Here is a 24622-nt window from a genome sequence, read left to right on the forward strand (position 1 = left end):
GTGGACACAAAGACTGAATCTGAATTAAAGAAAGCATGGAACAAGCACGTGGGATCTCTTAGGGAGAGGAGGAGATAATGTGGATGGACAGACTGGATGAGCCGTTTGCCTTTTTCTGTCATCATGTTTCTAAGCAGGGGTGGGCTGACAGGAATCTGGGCAATAAGGATCGTGGGGCCCTAGCCACCAATCAAGAGTGGTTAAACTAGATAGAGGTTAGGGGAGAAAACCCCTACTGGTGTGGGTCCTCAGGCAATGCCCTATAGTCCCAATGGTCAGTCCACCCCTTATGTTAAGAATGGCACAGAATTAAATAGGATAATTTTTAATAAAGGCTAGATCCAAAATACAATGTGGAGGTTTTTGATAGAAATTCCATGTGTGATTGGGAGGAGCACACTGGTGGGGGTATATTACCATCCACAAGGGCAGGATGAAAAGCCCCACAGTGAACACAAATAGAAGATAGGAAATCTAACACATTTGGTAGCATTATAATAATGTGAGATTTCAACTTCCACAGTACTGATTGGGTAAACGTCTCATTGGGACATCCTAGGGAGGTAAGGTTTCTAGATACCATACATAATTGGTTCATGGAACCACTAGTCCTAGAACCAATGAAAAGGGAAACTACTTTGGATCTAGCCTTTATTAAAAATAGGACCCTTAAGCAGTTCACCAGTGTCCTGCTTCATAGATGGAAAAGGAGGCTGCTCAGGTCTTGACCTCAAGAGACAGACATAACATACTCTGAGATACTGCAGATCACTATTTAAAATTCTCTCTCAAGTTCAGAGCACTTTTCAAGTGCTGCATTATGTATCTGCAGTCTGTATCTCTGAGGCAGGGAATGTGATTTAATGCTGCATGTGGTACCCAATCAAATTTCTGCAGCAAACAAACCCTGAGACATCACAGTTCCCTGTTGCTGCTTGAAAGACATTGAAACTGATAACTAGTTAAAGCCCATGATACCATCTCCCTTCAGAACTGTATTAGCACAATCAGCAAGACTGACTTTAGCTTGCCTCAGTATTTCCTGGCTAGCTATGGAAAAACACAATACAGGCCCCTGTGTAATTGTGATGCAGGATCTGCAGCCCATAACTCACAATATGCCATTATACAGTGGGAAAAGCTGAAATGGAATTTGACCAGGTAAGGTGATTCTACTCAAAAAGCAAGAAAGCTTTTTTTAAATTATCACATGCAGAACTCAATTTAACACAGTGAGAATGAATGGACAAGACCAGGGAAGGAATTATTTTTAGCCCTAACTAGACATTAAGGATTAAATTCTATAAATGGCGCCTAAAAAATCAGCACCAAAAAAACAGCACTTTAGCGCTATTCTATAAAGTTAGGTGCCGGTTAAAGAATAGCGCCTAACGTCATGAACCGTGACTACATTTAGGTGCAACCATTTATATAAACAAAACTTTGGTGTAAATCCTTGCACCTAATTTAGACACAGAACCCTTTATTCTATAAGGATGTGCATAAATTATTAGCACTAATTGTCTCGTTATCCAATTAAACTGTGCACATAAATTGGGTGTGCACTCAAATTTGCATGTACAATTTTCAGCGACTTTTCTAGAATTCAGGAGTAAATAAAGAAAATACAGTCACTTCTGCAATGATTTGTCTTGTAAATGCATTTTAGTAGAGAGGATAATTATAACAAACTGACCCTTGATATTCAGACGCTGAAAAGCATCTTATTTTATATCATATCTGAAGGCATTTTCCATTATGTAAGTGCGTGCCTACTATCCTGAGACAAAATAAAACAGTCATAATGTGGGGACAGAGAACCACAGTTTACTTCAGATGAAATAGAGGCCTTTCAGCATCCCAAATTTGTTCAAGTAGTAAAAAGTGAATTGAACACTATTTGCACAGGAGATATGCACAATTCATACCCTTCATCAGCCAGTAAAGTATCTCTCTTCATGTCTGCTGGGCCTGAAGGATAACATGAAGGTTTAAATCCTAGACAATAACTGCACTGCACTTCATTGCATGGTTATGTCATTACTGCCTTCCATCAGAGTTGTTTTCTTAACAATGTGATTTAGTAACCAACGATTTTATCCCCTGCTCAGCTTCATGAACATTAAGCCTCCAGGCTCATCCACTCAGGGAAAAATGGCTCATGACGCTCTGCTACAGCAGAAAACTATTTCTAAAAGTGAAATATCAATAATAACACGAAGCGACAGGACACAGACAATAAAATGAACACGCCAAAAACAAACAAAGCAATACAAGTTATTTACAATGGCCATTACAGCTGTAGTAAGAGACATTTTCTTCCTTCTAATTAGTTTATATATATATGCAGTAGGTCAATTATGTTCCCATACTCTACAGCTAAAACTGTTTCCTCAAAAAACAAGAAATGTGTGGGCCCTCTGCTTCTGGCCAAAGTACTCCGTGTTACAACATGAGTGACCCACATTTGGATCCTCCTCTTTTAACGGGGTCAGTTGGGCATAGTAAGTACAGAGGTAGTACGCTCAGGAAGAGGAAAGATGGCTGCCACTACAATGGTGACCCCTACTGGTAGTGCTGAGAATGTAACCTGGAAGAGGTATCCTTCCACTCCTAGAGCTGATGAGAGGATTTTAGTCATTTAAATATGATGATCCCAAGAGAGGTGGAGGGTAGCAAACAGCTAAGCATTAGATATGTAAAGAGAGGAATAAAACAAAATGTTATGAGGGAATAAATTGGTCAGTTCAATTAGGAATTTTGATTATATGATTGGATAAATTAGTGTCAGATTAACAAGTAGAAATAAAATACCTAGAAATCCACTGCCAGCTAAATTACATCAGGATATTCAGTGCTGGACCATATCAGCATTGAATATCTGAGTCATCAGCAGTACCTGGAAGTTATGCCGATATGGCTAATATTTGCTAATATGGCCAATATTCAGTATCATACCCACATAGCTTACTGGGCAAAGTTAGGACTAGTTTCTGTGCAGTGCAGGTTGCCCAGTTAGATAAGAGGGAACTAGCAACTGAATATTGCCAGTGACCACATAAATCCTGGCTTTTCCCTGACAGTAATTAGAGAGGTTTGCCATGACATTCACATCCGATATTCAGTGGCACTGTACACTTAAATGCTGCTGAATATCAGCTCCCGGTCGTTCAATGTCTTCTTAAAATCACACTGAATATTGATCCCAAAGGTATCATCTTATTTTTATGTTTTATTTCTATTAATTATTATCCCCCTCATGCTACAAAAGGCAGAGTGGGCAAAGTTATTTTGTAAAAGTAATACTACAATTAATAGTTTAATAAAAGTAAATAAGTTACTGTGAAAAGTAATATATTACAGGTACTAGTTACTTTGTAAGTAATATATCACAGGTACTAGTTAGTTGTTTAATAAATGTTATAAGTAATTTACCGTGACTGTATAAAATAATGAGATATTATATTGCTTGTTAGTGAAAAAAATAATTAGAGTTGTTTCATTACATTTACACGAAAGTAACTATTACAGTTACTCATTTCTTTTAAAAGTGCATAACACTAATAACAAGTCCTCTAAAGTTGGGTGCCAGTTGCGCATGTAAGTTATAGATTACTAGCACTTACACGTGTGAATGTTAGTTACGCGCATAAGTGTAAGCCACACATTCACTGGTATCCTACATCCGTTTGCCACGTAAATACAAGGGTACATGCAAGTGGGCGGGGTTTGGGTGGGTCCTACATTTACGCATGTAATTTACAGTATATTGTAAGTTACGCGCTAACGTGCTACATTTAAAGAGGCATGCATTTATACCTATTGACATGGCATAAGTAGGCACACTTAAATATTTGCTGGCTTATGTTATTATTCTATAATGGAAGCTGGGCACTTATGGGCAGATGATCAAAAGCCCCGTGCTGTTCCAAACAATGCTCTAAAAATAGCACTGGAACAGCACAGGGCTTTACTGCACCTATGATCAGAGATAATTGCATGCAAATTTCAGCATGCAATTCTCTTTGATCATGGGGTAGAAATGCAGGTGGATTGTGCCTAAGCGCATCCTCACGCACTTGTTTGACAGGTCTGGGCTATCAACAGCCCAGACCTGTCAAACACAGGGGATGGAGGTCCGTGGGACCACCAGACCCCAACTACCCCCGCCCCAAGCCAAGAAAAAGGGGGGGGCTGGAGGTCCAGCGGACCTCCGGTCCCCCCGACCCAGGTTCAGGGGGGCTGAAGATCTGGTGCATCTCCAGCCCCCCTAAATCCTCAAGCATCCCTATGATGTCCCTGGTGGCCCAGTGGGCAGCAGGTCAATCCCCCCCACCTGGTGGTCTTGTGGCCCTTCCCCACCCCCTACATTCAGTTTCTTCCTTATATGGTGTGAAGCCCCACCCAACGCAGGGCTAGGTGCCGCCATTTTCCAGGTGGCGCCGATAGAAGAGGAGGGAGGCCATCTCCCTCCTCCAACTGAAGGTAGTGGACGGGGGAAGGCTGCTAGATCACCAGGTAGGGAGGGGAGGATTGACCCACGGCCCACTGGGCCACCAGGGACATCAGAGGGATGCTGGGAGGGCTTGGGGGAGGTGCTGGAGACCCACCGGATCTCCAGACCCCCCCCCCGAACCTGTGTCGGGGGGAGTTGGGGGACCAGAGGTCCGCCGGACCGCCAGCCCCCTGTCGCGGGAGGGGGTCGTGTTTCTTTCCGGGGGCTGCTGCATTGGGGGGAATGGGGGCCTGGCAAATGCATGCTGGACAGGATTCACCATTCCAGCTCCAAGCTGGTGTAGGGTTTGCCGTGGTCAGAGTGTCAATCTTTAGCGCGCTGGTCGTTGATCATTGGGAATGAATGAATAGGTTTAGCCCTGTTTTGCATACATTTGCATGCTAGTTGCGTTCAGCGCCTGCAAGCGCATTGTTTCACGCGCTTGGGGGCTCTGATCATGGGGTGGAAGCAAACGCAGGCACTAGTATGGTGCTAACAGCCTCTAGCGCCTGCGTTTGCTTCTGATCATCAGCCCATTAATGCTTTTAAAGAATTAGTGCTTAGCACACTGCATCTTGGTGCCTAATATTTGGTATCCTTTATACTATTACCTCCCATATGTTTATTATTACAATTTAATATACCACCTTTTCTGCAGGAGCATAACAAAGCAATTTACAAACCAAATGTTCAAGAGAAGGAAAAGAACTCCATAGAGCAGCTGAAAAAAAGAGGAAAGCAGGCAAACTGTTTTTCCTTCTTAGGTATTAGGAGAAAAAGTCCTCACGGATATGAAATGCACACAGCAAAGCAAAAAAATGGGGAAAGAAGTCCGAGGAAACCAAGTCAACAGTCCATAGAATTTATTCCAAAATAACTGAGGTTACAAAAGTTGCGAACTGCAGAGAATGCTTGTTGCAACTTACAAAACCAGCAGTACCTTGTGTGGTATAACCTCTTTTGGGTGCTTGTTGTATTGGAAGATTGAGTACCATAGATACAGGATTTGACTGCTGATGAAGGCAGTAGAGCAGAAATATGGTCCGTGTCGGGTCATACCTCTGAATGTACACTTGTTTTGAAATAAACACTATGGACTCATTCCTACGCCTTTCCCATTTTAAGTTATTCTTCTCCTCCACCAAAATTCTGTCAAGATAGTAGGGTGAAGGTGGGGGGTAGTTTGTTAGTTTGGATAACATGGTTGAAAAGAGCTCCTACTGCCACTGTAGCTGTAACAGTGACATGGGGCGCCCCCAACAGTTGCTCATCTTGCCTATCCTTCTGAGGACCCTGCCTTTGAAAGAATATTGGCTAGGAATCCAATAAAAGAAAGGGGCGAGTACTAAGGGATGGGCTACAGCTGGACTAATACTCGAGTTGGAAATAAGTTAGAAATATACACAGAACTGGGTTGGGTCCAAATGAGCTTCACGTCCTTGACAGAGTTAGCTTTCCTTTACTGCCTCAGTAACAATCTTCTCAGTGAGAAATAAACAACTGATTTCAATCAATCATATCCTTCCTAGCTTATATCTTGTAGGAGCAAAGCTACTGAAGCATTACTATAGCACTACGAGCACTATTCATAGCCATCCATGTGACTATATGGACCTACATGACATACATGGTCCTACATACATGGCATAATCCAGCATTAACAACCTGATTATAATACAGATTCAGGCATTTCCTTTATAAACCTCTAAGACATTGTGGAGACATCCAGTCTAACAGAAGAATAACAACTCTTGTTTACTAGATTAAGCTGCTAATAAGGTCATGATGTTCCAGGCCAATCAAGCTGTTATCAACATTAACATAGGTTATCATCAGAATGGGTGTCAATACAACAAGCTGTTATCAGAACTGATAATAATGAAGGACACTTGGAGCTACTTGTTTATGTTCTTCAAGGATAGAACATACCTCAGTGATAGAGATAAGGCTCCCGATTTCTCCATAAAAGTCAACTCTTACCAAGGTTAGCTCCCATATGCCAACACCACATCTGAGGTGCAAGATCTGTGTTGGACCAGACTGATATCTGAAGAATATGCTGAATCTGAAGGACTACATCAGGTTGTATGTGTGCCAAGCATCCTTCCATAGTGCCCTGGGGTTAGAGTGACTCTTTATAGAGTCTAGCTAGGGATTTTAAATATCTTTACTCCAAGCTATCTCTGTAATAGGATTGTCTTTGTCTTTATTCCTGTTTACTCTATGTCGTTTGCTGCTACTGTAAATAAATAAGACCCTATTTTTATAATATTTGGGTGTGGAGTTACTTTCTTTTATTATTTTGGTGCAGTGGGCTTGGATCTAAGGATAAGGGGTGATACATTCACTTCTGACATTTCCCTAACCAATGCTAATCTGGTTGGGACCCATTTTTGTTATAACTTACACTGTCAGGTACCCCAACACCACCACAAAACAGAGTGTATCTGTTTTGCGCCTAAGCCTCACAGACAGGTCTGCGTGCCACAGCAAACTACAAGAGCCACATGACACACTGGCATATTTATTGCAACAGTTTAGTTTTACCTTCAAACTTCTCATTTTCATTCAGGTTCTACTGTTATACAGGCACATATGAAATATAATTCATTGCAAATTAGGACAAAAAATAAAGTTCAAGATATGGTTTTTGTCGCGTGTAACCAAAAATCAAGCATTTTGGAAAATTCCATGAAATCCATTGCGTGCCCTTAGGAAAAATGCATTTTTCCTCACTGACTTTCTGATTTGTTTTAGCATGTTTCAAAAATTTGAACTAGGACTCATGTTGCGGTATCTGTGTCACCAGAGCTGTCCCAACCATGGTGCTGAACAGTAATGAAATATAGTTGAAATATAGTTCCATAACCCCTCAGATTTATTAGCAATTCTTGTTAATAATTAAATTCCTAAAAAGTGTCATAAAAAAACCTAGCTGATAATGAAAAAAAGAATAGTCTATGAATACAAATCATAAAAAAGGCTACCTAAGACATATTAATTCGTATAACTGATAAGTTTATAGCAATTCAGTTCAATGGGCCACAATGTGGTGCTATCAAGTCCACGGTCATCAGGTCAATCCCTGGCAGGATGACTACACTCGCCAGCTAAGGACAAAATTGTCAGAGAAAGGAGTTGACGATCTCCTCTAGAGCAGAGAGTGGTGATATATGCAAGGAAGATTGATGACCGGAAATAAAAGTGCAGACAAAATCAACTGGTAAGGCGGACTGTACTAAATGGCTTATTCTTCCAACTTAAGTACGAGGAAAGGTATATTCCACCAGAGACAAAATCACAAGTTGATAAATTGCAATATATATCATGTGGTTCTTATCAAGAGACTTGGGCCCATGGGAAGCAGGAGATTATGTGTGCTTAAGCACCTCACTCTTACTGCCAGTCTTGCTGAGTTGAAAATAAAAGGGCCAGCGGAGCTACATCGCTGGATTTTAAAAAAGATAAAGAATGCAGATTCCTCCTACTCCACCTCTAACGTTTTTATGACACACCAGTTTTGGTGCAACAGACCAGTGGAGATCTATCACTGATTCAGATCAATTAATTTAGAAAAATGGCATTTTGAAAAGCATTAGGTAGGTCTGTCAATCCTGCTTTAAAATCTGTTTTATTTTATTTTTCAGAAACAGCATGAACTTGATTCAACAATCTATCCTAAATGGAAAAGTAGCCAGCTCCTCCTACCAGTTTTAAACAAATGCTTTTGAGATATCATATAGGACTCTGGGATTTTCCACAGTAGTGTTTTCTTTCTAGTTCCCTATGCTAGGGTGCTTCAACTCCCAGGCTTTGAAAACCACAAAACAGGTCTGGTTTTCAGGGGAACCCAAAATGCAAATTAACTGGTTTCACAGAGTAAATATTCATCCAAATAGTAAGGGGGCATGTTGGAAGCATGTTTCCAAAATTAGGAAATCTTTCAGTGACAACGGAACAGGAAGAAATGTCGAAGACAAAAAAGATAGCCATGTTCATCGAGACCTGTTTCAATCACATCAGTTACAAAAAGGTACTCTGGCTGAACAGCTAACCACTGGAGGGATTAAGGCTTGACCCCTCCTTAATCTCCCAGTGGATGCTGACCCCTCCCACCTCTATAAGTGAAACTGAAAAGGGATACCAGGCTGTATGACAGCTGCAGGTATTATAGATAAATCCAACACAGCAGCCAGCAGATCTCAGAAGCCGCCTAGAGGACTGTGAACAAGCAGATCCAGGTCCAAATCCCATTCCACCTCGTACATTTGTGGTGGAAATTGTGAACCCTCCAAAACCTCTAAACTACCTACTATACCTAAATAAATATAGGAGACACCTGCAGGGTGGAATGGGATTATAATGGTGTACAGTAGGCTTTATTCGGTTCCTGAGGGGCTCACAATACAAAATAAAGAAATTATGGGGGAATTGTATCTGGGTGCCATTGTTGAAAGACCACTGCATTGACCACTAGGCTGCCCCTCTGACCAGGGACAACTGTGTGGCCCGCGGGAGGTGGTGGAGAGGAAAACGGTAACGGAATTCAAACATGCGTGGGATAAACAAAGGAATCCTGCTCAGAAGGAAGGGATCTCCAGAAGCTTAGCCGGTGGTGGGAGGCAGGGCTGGTGGTTGGGAGGTGGGGATAGTGCTGGGCAGACTTATACGGTCTGTGCCAGAGCCGGTGGTGGGAGGCGGGGCTGGTGGTTGGGAGGCGGGGATAGTGCTGGGCAGATTTTTACGGTCTGTGCCCTGAAAAAGACAGGTACAAATCAAGGTAAGGTATACACAAAAAATGGCACGTGAGTTTATCTTGTTGGGCAGACTGGGTGGACCGTGCAGGTCTTTTTCTGCCGTCATCTACTATGTTACTATGTTATTTCTCTCAAAATGCCAGACAGGTGTTCTTGTGCCTGGTTTTTTGGCATTTATAAGTTGGATGTGTCAGTTTGGAAAATGGATCTTCTTTTTAGATATATTCTGTGTAAAAATGTCCATTTCTGAGCTATTTTCAAAAGAAAAACCCAGACATTTCTCCTGTTCGAAAATGGTTCTAAGATGGACAGGTTGTTTTGGACATAAAGAACTAAATGTTCCAATTCTGATTTGGACATTTTTTCAAAAATACCCTCCGTGCCACTGGTATTTAGTTCCAGTCCTCAAGCACCACAAACAGGGCAGTTTTACAGGATAGACAATGAATATATACGAGATAGATTTGCATACTATGCCCATTGTATGTAAATCTAATCTCATGTCATGCAGATTTATCAAGGCTGTCCTGTTAACCTAACCTTTTTGTGGCACTCCAGCACTGTTGGTGAATGCCACTTCTCTATGCCATTCGTTGAAAGATCTTTAACCCATTAGTGCCCAATGTTGGGCACTAATGGGTTAACAGAGTTTTAATGATCCCCAGTCTCTCATGACAATCTCAGAACAACCTCTCTCAACAGGAAGAAAGATGTTCCTTCTTGGGACAAGCACACTACTGCTGCTGCTTCCATGGACACTACCACAAATGCACCATGACACAAAGCAGTCATATTTCCTTACAAATTTATAGCCAAAGGCATGTTTCAAATAATTTACATGGTTGCATACCAAATATACATGTATTCAAACAAAATCCCCAAATTGGTCCACTGGTACAGAGGATCTGAGACGGCTGTAAGTGCTACATGAAGCTCTCATTTTGCCAGTTTTTTTGTCACGGCAACAAGGCTATATAGAAAGATATTCCTTTCAGACAGCTTCTGCGTCCTTACAAGGCAAGTGAGAAAGGTTTTTAAAAAAAAAATCTTTTTATTAAAGATTTTTAAATACTTTTAAAAAAAAACCTCGATCTTATCTTCATCAAGGAAACTTGGATCCACAATCAAAACGCGCTGTGATTGGCTCAGAGACTTCCAGGTCTCTCAGCTGAGTGGAAGCACGGCCAAAAAAGACGTTTTTTATTATTGCTGAGGTGAATGACTACGAAAACAGGTGGCTTTTTTCGATGGCCGGCCTCAACTGCACTTTTGTTTTTATTATTGCGGAAGTGAATGACGGCGAAAACAGACAGCTTTTTTCGATGGTCGGCCTCAACTGCACTTTTGTTTTTATTATTGCGGCGGGGGGGGGGGGGGGGCGGAATGACTTTTTATAGCAGTTTTTCATCAGTTTTCAATCCCGCGCAGCCCCAACGAGAGGTACAGACCTCTCGTTAGAGTTTCCAGCGTTAAGGCAATCGGAAAAGCTTAGTGCATCTCATTACAATAGGGTTTCTACACAATTTGCTCATCTGCATTCCGTTTTCGTTAGCTGCTACCGTCGTCGTAAAATGGCTTTTAGTGCATGCCAGGGTTTACAACTTGCTCGTTAATGGCTCGTTAGGTTTAGTGCATCTGGCCCTTAGCAACATACAACTCCCAGGAGCTCTAACAAGCCCAGCCTGGGATCTCTACTCCAGCTCCTTCTTTACTAATACTTGGCAGCTCCTCAAGACAACAATGGAGTGGAAGGGTAGTCTAATGGTTAGAACAGTGGGCTAAGAACCTGGGGAACTGAGTTTGATTCCCACTGTGGCTCCTAGTGATCCTAGGCAAATCACTTACACCTATGTTTATTAAGGTGCATTATAGGCAAGTTAGCGTTAACATGCATTAAATGCTAACGCACCCATAGAAATGTATAGGCGCATTAACGTTTAACGCGTCTTAACTTTAAAGGTGCATTAAAAATGCTAATACACATTAGTAAACATACCCCTTAGTCCACTATTGTTTCAGGTGTGAAAAAGGGGCAGATGTAGCAAGTCTCTCGGTACCGCAAAAAAAAAACAAAAAACACCCCACAGCATGCAATAATGTAATAAATCAATCAGCATGCAAATTACTGCCACGTTAAAATCACGGGAGTAATGGGTAACTCATTGATAAATGTCATCTTTCCTCTCAGTGCCTGAGCTGTGACTGGCTCAGCACCGACAAAGAAGGGTTACATTAAAAAAAAAAAGTCAAGCACACTGTGGCATTTTGCCTGTCCCATCCCAAAATCATTTGACTCATTCTCTTTCACCCCTGCCCCGATATTTAAAAAACAATTCTCATGTCGCACCCCCCAGACACGACCAGCCCCTTCCCTCCCTTCCTCCCACCCACCCAAACTGTTTCCCTGGTTTCTAGTGGCACCCCCTTCCTCCTCCTCCTCGCCCAGAATTTAAAAACAAGAGGTCCCTGGTGTCTACTGTCAGCACCCCCCCCCCCCCCCACCTCCAGGTTTCAACCACCTCAACTCAGTACCTCTTGATGGGGCAAGAGCAATACCCACTCACTCTTGCCTCAGATGCTGTCATTTTCAAGATGGTGCGGCCATGCCCCGCCCAGTGCATTCTGAGATGGCAGACCTGGCCTCACCCAGTACATTCCACAATGCAACAGGCAGGGTAGGGCCTCGCCATTTTGAAATGATGGCGCCTGAGGCAAGAGCAAATGGGCATCACTTTTGTCTCATCAGGAGGTACTGGATCAGGTAGATGCCACTAGACATCAGGGAAACTGTTTGTTTGGGTAGGTGGGAGGGAGGGAGGGAGGGAGGGGGCTGTTCATGTCAGGGATTGGAAGGGAATAGGGTCCATTAATTTTGCTGAGATGGGAGAGTGCAGGAGTGGGGCATAGGAAGAGGAGATGGAGTCGATTCTGACCATGGGAGTTCTATATCAGCCTCAGACCTGGCAATGCTAGATTTCTGGCATTGTGAAATACTGAAGTACTTTATTTCTGTTTCAATCTTATGATTTATTATATGTTGTATATATATTTTTGCACATTTTGAACATATGTTGTATTTTCCTTTTATTTTTATGTTTTTTGTTTTATTATTGTACATGCTTTTATGCTGTACGTGTTTCTTGCAGAACAGGCAGTCTAAAAATATTTTAAATAAATAAATGGTACACATTTATGTTGAAGTAAGCAGAGTTCTTTCACAGAACACCAAACATAAAACATGCATCAGCCTTGAAGAAGGGCAAAAAGCAAAAAGCCAGCTATACACCCAGACACATTTTCAATGTTCAGGGATCACTGCTTTACTAACCTTGGCCCCTGGATCACTGTTGATGCTACCGGAATTGTCTTCATCCGACTGTGGACCATTTCTAAGAAGAAAAATATTGTAAGTTTTATGAACTATGAACACTACAGCATGCACAAACATCCACTCTCCAATGGTCCATGAGATCTACAGCAGGAATTCAAGATTTTCTTATTTACTGGGGTACTGAAAGAACAGTACCCTCCCCGGTTCTTTTACTCCTTTGCTTGAGAACTGCCCAACCAATACCACCTCTGCTTTCCATCCCTTACTGCAATTTCATAGAATTACTTCCTGTTGTAATACAGTTTTAGCTGCAGAGTCAGGGTTCCCTCTAGACTCAGCCAGTGCACGTCTACTGGAGAAGACGATAGTCTATCCCTCTCTTTCTACAGAGCAGTATACAAAGCAATGATGATGATGGCAAAAGAATCCGCAAAAGTAAAACAATTTGTACTCTTTTTGTTTTGCTGAGTGTGCTGTGCACATCCCTGGGTGTCACATATATTTGATGGATGTTACCATAAAAAAGCAGCACTACCTTGAGCTCACGAAAAGCCAGTCTGCCTATTCTGGGGCTCTACTGCTTTCTTTTTTGATCTTGTTCCTAGGCAACTCATCATTTTTTGGTCTCCAATGCTTTACTTCTTCTAGCTTTTCTTTGAGTAAATGATGTGATTTCTTGCTTATGAGCCACTGCTAACATATGTATCCACTGGACACCTATAAGGAGGGCAGGCTTCTTGTAATAATCTGGCCCCTCCCCTTCACCACTCACATAATTACTCTGAAGCACGGGTTCTTAACCTGGTTTGGTTCCCGCACTCCTTTAACTGATCAATGAAACCGTCGCACCCCCTTCCCAGGGGCGTAGCTACGTGGGGCCACGGGGGCCTGGGCCCCTGTAGATTTGGCCCTGGACCCCCATGCCAATGACCCTCTTGAGCCCCTCTCCCCCACCGTCGCCTACCTTTGCTGGCGGGGGACCCAAACCCGTTAGCCGAGGTCCTCTTCTTCCTTCGTTCTGTTTCTGAGTCTGACGTCCTGTACAACGTGCCGGACATCAGACTCAGAAACAGAACAAAGGAAAAAGAGGACCTCGGCTGGCGGGGGTTGGGGTCCCCCGCCAGCAAAGGTAGGCAACGGCGGGGGAGGGTTGTCGGCGGGGGAGGGGGTCGAGAGGGTCATCGGCGGGAGGGGGGGGTCCAAAGTTGGTGGTGGCAGCGGTGGCAATGGCGGGGGGGGGGGGGGGGGGGGGGTTGGCGGCGCCAGGGGGGGCTAAAATGTGCCCCCTCACCTCAGGCTCTGGACCCCCCCTCCCGCCGAAATCTGGCTACGCCCCTGCCCCTTCCTAAACCACCTGTCCACTACTGACAGCTACATATGTTGCTGTTAATTGCTAGCAATGCTAACTGCTAACATGTCACTCAAATTACAGTAGTACACAGGTGTACCACCAAAGCAGTCACACTTAAAGCTACAATGATACATAAATTGTACACAATCTTGTTGAATAATGTACCCTGTATGAACACTAAATACAGTTTTCAGCCCAAAGAATTTTGAAAACTGTCCTAATAACTACCTTCACTGTCTAGTAAGTTTCAATAAATTGCCTAAGATTTCAAGACCCTTCTCCCCACCCCATTTGATACCTTCCCACACTCTGAGGGTGCGAACACCACTGATTAAGAACCCCCATGTCGTCAGAATGACAGGATTGGAAAGGTGGAAGCAGCAGTCAGAATTTTACATTACATCCAAAAACCTAAATTAAACTTTCTACCTGAGTTTCAATGAGGCATAACGTAACGTCGCTCCTTCAAACTCTTTTAAGCTTGGATCTGGATTCACTGTGGCTGCATGCAAATCCTGAAGAGAAGACAATAGTGGGAGCGTGAGCACACTGCAATGACACAGCTCACTCTGCTGCCTCTCATTCTTAAAAGAGCAGACAAACTAAATACATACAACATCTTCCCTCCCTACAAGAAAGCATGGTTAAAGAAGAAGCATGCACGCTCTCTAAAGTGCTCCGGATGGCTTCAAAGCAAATCAATGCTTCATTCAGGACAAACATTTTATTGTTTAAGATGCAACAGCAGTACTGGCACTACCTCCCCCCTCCCCCCCCATTCAGTATAGAAGACCCTTTTGAGATGAAAAGATGGGAAATTGAAGAGAATGCACGTGAGCTAGGCATTGCCCCAGTGATCGCTCTATTTTTGAGCCCGTGTTGTGAAAAGCCCTGGTGAAAAACATACACAGCCACTGCCATGCAAAATACAAAGGGGTTAAAACATAATGGAGCAATCTGAAATCTGACCAGATACTTGCCTTCCATATGTCACTATTAATCTTTCCCCCATTCAGTACAGCAAAATCACTCCATGGCTGTCTCTAGACATATAATTATTCACAAAGGAAGACATTGATAAAAAAAAAAAAAAAAAAAGAAAAGAAAAAAAAACACAAGACACGGTTGTTAGCATTGATATTCACAGGATGAGTTAGGAATAAAACAACTCAAACTTCTACTGGTTAGTCTATAATATGATGGGTGTTGAGAGGGTCAGGAGAAAAATAAACACAGTTTTACAAGTACTTACCAAAACAAATGACTGGAAATGGTAAAGTTAATGTGAATTACAAACAGACACAATGAGGTTATTCGGAATATGCTATGGCCTTGACAAAGCAAGCAAAATGGGTCTGAATTTGAACACGGGTCATATCCAGTGTGCCAAACATTACAGAATTTTAGGATAATGGAATAATGTTTCACAACCAGCTGAATCTCTCGGATGTTCCAGTTTTGAATAGAGCAACATGGTCCATCCAGTCCGCCCAGCAGCTGTTTGTTCACTTTGAGTAGGTAATAGGTATGCATACTAATTCCTTTCTGGAAACCAATAACCACTCCCCCTCCCCTATGCTCTCCACATAACCTATTAAAGGAAGGAGTAGTAGGACAGACAGCCTTTTAGGGCTATAACTGCTTCTCAGTGCAGGGTAGCCTAGAGTAGGGTGGGAGGGTACTATGGAACAGAAAAAATTAAACTTATGTTTTTAACAGAAATGCAAGAAATTATCTTAAGTGAGCTATTGACAAAATCGTGGCTTAGCTGACCTAGGAGAAAGCCAGTAAGTAGAAGTGTACTGCAGACCTCTTTATTTATATTGACAAAGAAAGGCCTTCAGATAAGAGAGATTAAAAGAAGGTCTGAACTGACTAGTATTTGTGATAGATATCTTTTTAGCATATTCTGTAGAAAAACAGGTAATAAATGTTAGTCTGTTACTAAAAGTAGTTGAGAAATGCTATGTAATAGGTTTTCCATTGACCTATGCCCTTATACTTGACTTTTAGCATACCTGCTTGGATTAGGTTCAGCCTTCTAAAAAGTATGTTATGCTGATGCTATGGAATTCTGTATAGATGAATCAATTACCTCATATGTGTTTTAAGGGTATAAATGTAAGCACTAGACTGTCATTCTTCAGGGAGACTTGGAAGGAGAGAGCCATCTCTCCATGTCTTCCCTCCTTTTTTTTTTTTTGTTACATTTGTACCCCGCGTTTTCCCACTCATGGCAGGCTCAATTGCAATAAGATATATATTATGCAGATTTAATAAAGAGACCAATTTTACTGATCCTGTGTGGGACAATGTATTTTAATTTCTATAAATTTATATACCTTCTACAGTACCAACAGCTTAAGAGTTAGAGGATAATTTACTTGTATACAAACTGCATCCACCAATTGGAGTTACAGTGTAGGTACAGGCTTCAGCCTCTGCAGCCCACAGTGAAGGATGCACTGCTGACACAGCAGGAATCACCATCTTTGTGACTAGGGTTAACATATTTGCCCTGACAAAAAAAAAAAAGAGCAATAGCCATGCCCCCTCCCCACTATGCCTTCTGTCACGCCCCCTCCCTACCCCCACAGTCACTTTGACTTGACCCCTGCAAAGAAAGCCATCCCCTTCAATATATTTCCCTCCCACCCAAATCTTTTCCCAGCCTTCCTCCACCCATCATTTTATTTACAGCTCCCTCACCTCTCTACTCCGATTCCCTCCCCTCCCTTATCGTTCCCTGGTGGTCTAGTGGCCTCTTCAGGGCAGGAAAGGACTCCACTCTTTCCTGCCTGGCGATGCCACTGCCCGCTCGCTGCAGGCACCACTTCAAAATGGCTGCCGACACATAAAGCGGTGACCTCGCAAGACTTCTGGAAGTCTCATGACGCTGTCACTTAAAGTCTCGGCAGCCATTTTGAAGCGGCGTTGTTCCATTATAGAATACTAAGTAGTGTAACCCTGGTGTACCTAACATTTAGGCATCCACAGTTATACAAGGCATAAATCCGGTGAGACTGTGGGCACTCATATGTGGCACAAGGTGCACTTAAGTCACTGTATTCTTTAAGTTGCGCATGTAAATGGCGGCCCTGTCCATGCGATTCCCACACGCTGCCCTTATGAATGCCTCCTTACATCGACAGTATGTGCTATGCCACTTACACACACCCTTACAGAGTAGCACATAAGTGTCTTCCTGATATGTACACTCCCAAGTGGCAGGTAAATGTGGGTGCCCTGTTATAGAATTAGGCAGAACATCCTTCACACATATTCCGTTCCTCAGATTCCCCTCATTTATATGATCTTTCATAACACACTTGCTCCCCAGTATAGTATATATACACACACTGCAATGTACAGTATATGCAGAGAAGCACCATCTAGATCCCCCTTCTTACCCCAGCAACCCTCAGGATTGCCAACACAAACCAGGCCAATATACTTCTAGTTTTCCCACACCAGATTCATGGATTTGTAGTTCTGATTAAGCAAAATCAATAGGACAATAATGGAAAATTCTAGGCCAGTCCTGGATTTCTGCTAACCCCAACCTGGGTTCTGCTGCACCGATTAGAATTGGGGACTGTAAATACTGCACTGCTTTTGGGATGCAAGTTGAAAACCAGGACAGGACAAAGTCTCCCTATGGAACCATGTAACTTGGCAGCTCTGAATTACCACTACACTAAGTATGTAACAGAGGGAAACCAGGACTGGATCACCTGTTTAGACCACTTGCACTGCATTGGTAATTCTCTCTCGCTCCCTCCTCTCTCCACATAATAGAATCACTGCAGTGGTCCTCAAGCTCCTGCCATTGTGGTTACCAAATCAAACATCCCCCCCGGTAGTGAATTACAGTACCACTAGCTGAGCTTACCTTCCTGCAATGTTCCCTTTAATTTTTGACAGGCTTTGCACACAAAAATTTTCTTTTTGTGCAACATTTTATAAGCTGAGTTAAAATTTATATCTCAGCAAGTGTGATACAAATAATATTGAGATTTGAAAAGTGTTATATATTAGGCAGTTAAGACGTTAATTCTTTTTTAACGCAGACCCACTCCTCCTCCCCCTTTTTTTACCTCTACTGCTGAATTTTTAGTTTCTCAGCACAGTGGTGCACGAATTATGAGGAGTCTTGCAGTTTCAAGCCCCCACAAGACTTCCCCGACTCACCCATATGCACAGCCATACTGGGAAAAGACCAAGGGTCCATCAAGCCCAGCATCCTGTCCCTGACAGTGGCCAATCCAGGCTTCAAGAACCTGGCAACTCCCCACCCCCCAAAAAAATTTAATAATGCTCAATGGACTTTTACTTCAGGAACCTGTCCAACCCCCCCCCCCCTTAAACTCCGTAAGGCCAGCCGCTGCTTCCTAGTTTCTCTCCCATATCAGCGTGCACACGGTTCATTTTGGCATTGCTTCCTAGTCTCCCACGTGGTGCAACTTCTGAATCTCTCCCCCATTCTGGCGTGCACACAGTGCATTTTGGTGACGCCTCCCACCGTCACACGCATAGTGCATTTTGGCGCAACTTCTGAGTCTCCCTCCCACCACTGCACATGGTGCATTTTGGCGCTGCTTCCTAGTCTCTCTCCCACACAGCACAACTTCGGAGTCTCTCTCCCATTCTGGCGTGCACACAGTGCATGTTGGCACTGCCTCCCACTGCCGCATACATAATGCATTTTGGCTCCTGGAGCACATCCCTGAAAAAAATCAGCTGAACACAGCTGTCGAGGTAAATGAGGGGGGAGAGGGAGAAAGAAGTGAAACTAGGGGAGGACACGAGAGCATTTTTCTGTTTGGGATATGCTGCTGCACTGGTTGACCAGGGGCTGGTGCCATTTTGAAGTATGGTGATCTAGACTAGGGTGGGTGTTTCCTTCACTTTAAAGAGAGCATCAGAAGGGCTGTCTTTAACAGAAATGGTAAGTCCTTGTCCTGCAATGATGCGTTTAACACACCATAATCATCTAGGACCTGGGTCCAGTGCACATGTGGTCATCCATATTGAATCTACAATCTTGTGGATATCTGGGGTCCAACCTCTTCCTGGCTGAGGGACAGGGGGCGGCATAAGAGAAACTGTGTGAAGGCTGGGGGAGGGGGGATGAGAGAACTGCCTGGTGCAAGCCTGAGATTTTGATTTTAAATGTAGATTGAGTCTTTCTAAAAATAATAGGACTAGGGGGCATTCGATGAAGCTACAAAGTAGTAAATTTAATACAAATTGGAGAAAATGTTTCTTCACTCAATGTGTAATTAAACTCTGGAATTCGTTGCCAGAGAATATGGTAAAGGTGGTTAGCTTAGAAGGGTTTAAGAAAGGTTGGATGGCTTCCTAAAGGAAAATTCCACAGACCATTATTAAATTGATTTGGAGAAAATCCACTGCTATTTCTGGGATAAGCAGCATAAAATATATTGAACTTTTTCAGGATCTTGCCAGGTATTTGTGACCTGAAATGGCCACTGTTGGAAACAGGATGCTGGGCTTGATGGCTCTTTGGTCTGTCCCAGTGTGGCAATACTTATATACTTATGTACTTATAAAAAGCTTTTATTGGATGGGCAATTTCTATTGAAGAATGAAGTAACAGCTGTTTGTAAATACTACAAAAAAGAATTCAAGTATCAACGCAATGTCAGAACACTTCAATGCCATCTAAGGTCAAAGCATGCATTCGCTCATATCACCAAGTAAAAGCACAACAGCTTTGTCATCATCCTCTTTGCAGCCAACAATATTCTGCTTGTATTAACAAGAAGCCTATCAGCAAAGATCAAAACAATGCAATTACAGATGCTACAGCCTGCTGGATAGCAAAGGACTATAGGCCGTACAGTGTTGTCACTGATACAGGACTGCATAATGTGCTGAGGGTAGCAACGTCAGATACCTATAAATGTCCATCAAGAATGATTTCACGAAAAACAATGGATATCTTTGAAAAAAATGAAAGCTGAGAGACTAAAAATTTTAGCAGGTGCTATTTATGTAGCCATTACTGTAGATTACTGGACTTCCATGGCCAATGACATTTATTTAGAAGTCTACTCTCACTTTGTTAATAAGAATTGGATCCTTCAGTCATTTGCGCTCAGAATTTTTAATTTCAGTGAGCAACATGCATTGGAAAATGTCAAACACCACATTATCTCAATGATGGATGATTTGAACCTGCGAGAAAAACAGCTACACTTGGAACAGACAATGCCCAAAACATGATCAAAGTTACCACTGCGTTGCCTCACCAGCTTGTTTCCTGTATGGCACGTTCACTTCAGCTTTTTGTAAATGCCACTATTAAAGCAACCAACTTGGGAGTTAGTCTAGCAAAATGCAGAAAAATCATTAGGCATTTCAAACATAATCCAGCTAATAGAGTTAAATGAACAGAAGAAATTGAAAGGTATGCCAGAGGAAAGTTTGATACAAGATGTGCCTACACATTGGAATAGATCCTACGATATGCTTCAGCGACTTCAGAAACATAAGGGTGCAGTCACTGCGGTACTGTCCAAACAGAAGCACCCACTTACTAACTTGTCAGCAGCTGAATGGGAGAAGATCGATAAAGTGTCAAGGGTGCTGCAACAATGCAAAACAGCGACTGAACTGCTTGGACATCAGAAGCACATTTCGTGCTCTGTCGCGTTACCAACAATTTCATATCTCAAGCATGAGTGCACAGATTCCGAAGATGATCCAATATACATTATAAAATTCAGAGAAGCTTGTTGGGCTGATATGAATTCTCAAAAGCAGAACTTCACCTTGGATTGGCTAAAAGTTGCATCTACCTTGGATCCAAAACTTTAAGACCTTTCTAAATCATGAAGACTGAGAAGCACCACATGGAATGCTGTAAAGCAATTGCTGTCTTCAAAAACTCAGGTTGAAATTATAAAAGAAGTGAAAGAACCACCCCTACAGAAAAGGTGTCTGTTCAATTTACCCCCGGATTAAGACAATGAAGATATAGGTCATCAAGACAGTGCTGATGCTGAAATTTTATGTTACAAGTCAGAACCAACTTTTTCTGGAGAAGATACAAAACTAAAATAGGATCAGGTTACAAAGATCTGAAGAAACTATTCCAACTCATAAATAAGTTACTAGACACCACCCCTATCACCACAACCAATATAGACATTCCACCCGCAGACAAACTTGCTAACTAGTTTAATGAAAAAATAATAAAATTACGTAGCACACTTCCTCAGCACAACACTGAAAACTTCATCAACGACCTGAACCTAATCCCTGGTGGATACCCAGCTGACCACATCTGGACATTTACCCTCCTCACCATTGAATCAGTTACACAAGCGACTCATAGGTTCACCAACACCCACTGCAAACTGGATACATGTCCCAGTCATCTACTTAAATCCGTCCCCGGCCGCTTCATAGCAGACCTCATATCCCACCTTAACTTCATGCTACAACAAGGTTTCTTCCCTGAGGAATATGGTAACATCCTACTCACCCCAATACCAAAAGACACTAAGAAAAACACAAACGACCTCACCAATTATCACCCAGTTGTGTCTATCCCTCTAGTAGTCAAACTGATGGAAAGCTTGGTAACCAAACAACTTACTGGTCAAGTTTTCAATACTACATGACTCACAATCAGAATTCCACCCTCACCACAGTACTGAAACTGTCCTAATCACTCTCCTGGTGAAATTCAAGCAGGAAATAGCCACAGGTAAAAGCATAGTCCTACTCCAATTCGACATGTCGAGCGCATTAGACATGGTAAACCACAATATACTACTAAGACTCCTTGGCCACTTTGGGATTGATGGAAACGTACACAATTGGATCAAGGGTTTTCTAACCACTAGAACATACCAAGTAAAATCAAACTCAAACATATCACCACCGTGGAAAGCAGCCTGCGGAGTACCCCAAGGATCACCATCACCAATACTCTTCAATATAATGATGATCCCACTAGAAAATCCCTATCCAATCAAAGCCTCAACCCATTCATCTATGCAGATGACGTTGCAATCTATATTCCCTTCAGACATGACTTAACAGAAATAACCAATGAAATCAATGACTGCCTGAACATCATGGACTCTTGGGCAAATTCATTCCAACTGAAACTGAACACTGAAAAAACACACTGCCTCATCCTCTCATCTCAATATAACAAGTACAAACCCACAACCATAAGCACTCCAGGACACACCCACCCTACCTCAGACAGCCTAAAAATACTCGGCATCACAATCGACCGCAACCTTACTCTCGAGAGCCAAGTAAACACCGTAATAAAGAAAATGTTCTATGCAATGTGGAATCTCAAACGAATAAAACCTTTCTTCCCGAGGGAAACTTTTCGAAACCTAATACAATCAATGGTCCTAAGCCATGCAGATTACTGCAACGGAATCTATGCGGGATGTAAAGAACAACTCACAAAAAAACTCCAGACCGCCCAAAACACAGCAGCCAGACTGATATATGGTAAAACCCAATTCAAAAGTGCTAAACCCCTTCAAGAAAAGCTGCACTGGCTCCCAATCAAAGAACGGATCATCTTCAAAATCTGCACTTTGGTCCACAAAATTATCTATGGCGTAGTCCCAGGATACATGAAAGACCTCGTAGATCTACCAACCAGAAACAAAATCGGATCATCACGATCGTACCTAAACCTACATTACCCAAATTGCAAAGGACTTACGCATCCAGCTTCTCCTACATAAGTGCACAACTATGGAATGCACTCCCAAAAGCTGTGAAAACAATCCATCACCATTTAAATTTCAGGAAATCACTAAAAACCAACCTCTTCAAAAAGGCTTACCCCACCGATCCACCGTAAATCCCCACACCCAGCAACACAGCATAACCAATGATCTTACTGGACAATATACAATCTACATTCCCTTCGACCCTCATGTTGCCTGATACACACCTACCTCATTAGACCACAATACAACCTGTATTTGTTATCAACTGAATTGGCGAATGTAAGCCAATTTGAGCCTGCAAATAGGTGGGAAAATGTGGGGTACAAATGTAACAAACAAATAAATAAATATTTTGAACTAGTGAAAATACAGGATATCCAACTATTCAGCTTTGTCAACTTTAGCAAGAAAATATCTTGGAACACCAGCAAAAACCATGCCCTGCAAACATTTATTTTCTGTGGCCGGTCACATTATACACAAACAAAAGGGTAACCCTTACTCCAGAAAATAATTAACTGCTATGTTTGAATAACTGGTTGAACTGTGGCTAGAATAGAGGTCGCTTTGTGCCACTATTTTTAGTTTAGTATTAGTATATTTTTAAAGCAGCATATTTAGATTTACCGATTCCCTATGATATAAGGGAGGCAGAAGGATGAAGCTGTGCTGGAAGGCAGGAAGAGTGCTGGAAGCTTTGCTTGCAGAGAAGGAGAGGAAAATAGTGCTGGAGCTGTGATCGGAGGGAGGATGGGGGCTGGGGCTATAGTGTGACAGAGGGAGAGAAAGGGAAAGAGAGGGGTATGGCTGGAGATGTGCTGAGAGAGAAAAGGAGGACAGAAGTGCCAGAACCTTCAGGGAAAGCTTTTGGATACAGTATATCACTTACGCCTGTTCATAGGAAGTGATGTATTTTTATTTTATTTATTAGAATTTATTTATCGCCTTTTTGAAGGAATTCACTCAAGGTGAAACATGAGTGAATAGGCAATTACAGCAGTAAAAATATTCAAGTAACGATACAAAGTATGGCATGGTATACTACTTGCAATGACTACACAATACGTAATAGAACATTATAATTGGTAGTGAAGGGTAAGGCAAAGTTGTAACATATAGATGAGTAAGAAAGTAGGAAGAAATAGAAAGTAAGGTAACTGATTTGAAGAAAGTTGCACGTGAGCTCAGAGAGATGGTTAAATATTATCTCAGCTAGGGTAGGAGTGGATAAACATGTCCCGCTGCAGTATGTGCAGCCCGAGTCAATCCTTGTGTGTGTGAGTGAGACTAACAAGTTAGTTACTTCTTCCATTAAAGGCTTAGTTGAAGAGCTAAGCTTTCACCTGCTTCCTGAAGTACCGATAGTCTTGTGTTAAGCTCACTTGCGGGTATCACATCGTGTAATGTCTTTTGAAGAGGGTATAGTTAGTGAAAGTCCTTGGGAGGACATTAGTGTCTTTGGCGGTGTGTGGAGGATCATCCTATTCTTCAGATACTCAGGGACATTTCCTTTCAGGGCCTTGAAGATCAGACAGTTTTAAATTTAGCCCTATATTGTACTGGTAGCCAATGAAGTTTTTGCAAAAATAGTGTGATGTGGTCACGTCGCTTGCAACATTCTATGAGTCTTGCTGCTGCATTCTGAATCAACTGGAGCTGGTGCAGACCCTTTGTAGTCAGACCATTGTATAGTGTATTGCAGTAATCCACACTTGATGTTACCGTGGCATGCACAACTGGGATAAGATTTACCTTCTCGATGTAAGGAGAGAGGCAGCGCAGCTGTCGCAAATAGTAGAAGCAGCTCTTGAAGGTTGCTTGGATTTGGGGAATCATAAGTACATAAGTAATGCCACATTGGGAAAAGACCAAGGGTCCATCAAGCCCAGCATCCTGTTCACGACAGAGGCCAATCCAGGCCAAGAGCACCTTGGTGAGCTTCCCAAACGT

The 24622-nt window shown here is 42.4% G+C and overlaps 1 protein-coding gene across 8 annotated transcripts in view; it reads right to left on the reverse strand.

Moving 5' to 3' along the window:
* APBB2 (amyloid beta precursor protein binding family B member 2) overlaps positions 1-24622 on the reverse strand; it is a 664454-nt gene that overhangs the window by 249223 nt on the left and 390609 nt on the right. For 5 of the 8 annotated variants that reach the window (XM_030191332.1, XM_030191333.1, XM_030191329.1 and 2 more), the window contains 3 exons: positions 14915-14977; positions 14364-14449; positions 12581-12641 (listed from right to left, as the gene is read on the reverse strand). In XM_030191332.1, coding sequence (XP_030047192.1) covers positions 12581-12641; positions 14364-14449; positions 14915-14977 — 210 coding nt within the window. The remainder of the gene's footprint in view (positions 1-12580; positions 12642-14363; positions 14450-14914; positions 14978-24622) is intronic. The other 3 variants (XM_030191336.1, XM_030191335.1, XM_030191334.1) reach the window with 1 other exon arrangement.

Source organism: Microcaecilia unicolor, chromosome 2 (genome assembly GCF_901765095.1).
Source record: "Microcaecilia unicolor chromosome 2, aMicUni1.1, whole genome shotgun sequence".
Classification (NCBI taxonomy): Eukaryota; Metazoa; Chordata; class Amphibia; order Gymnophiona; family Siphonopidae; genus Microcaecilia; species Microcaecilia unicolor.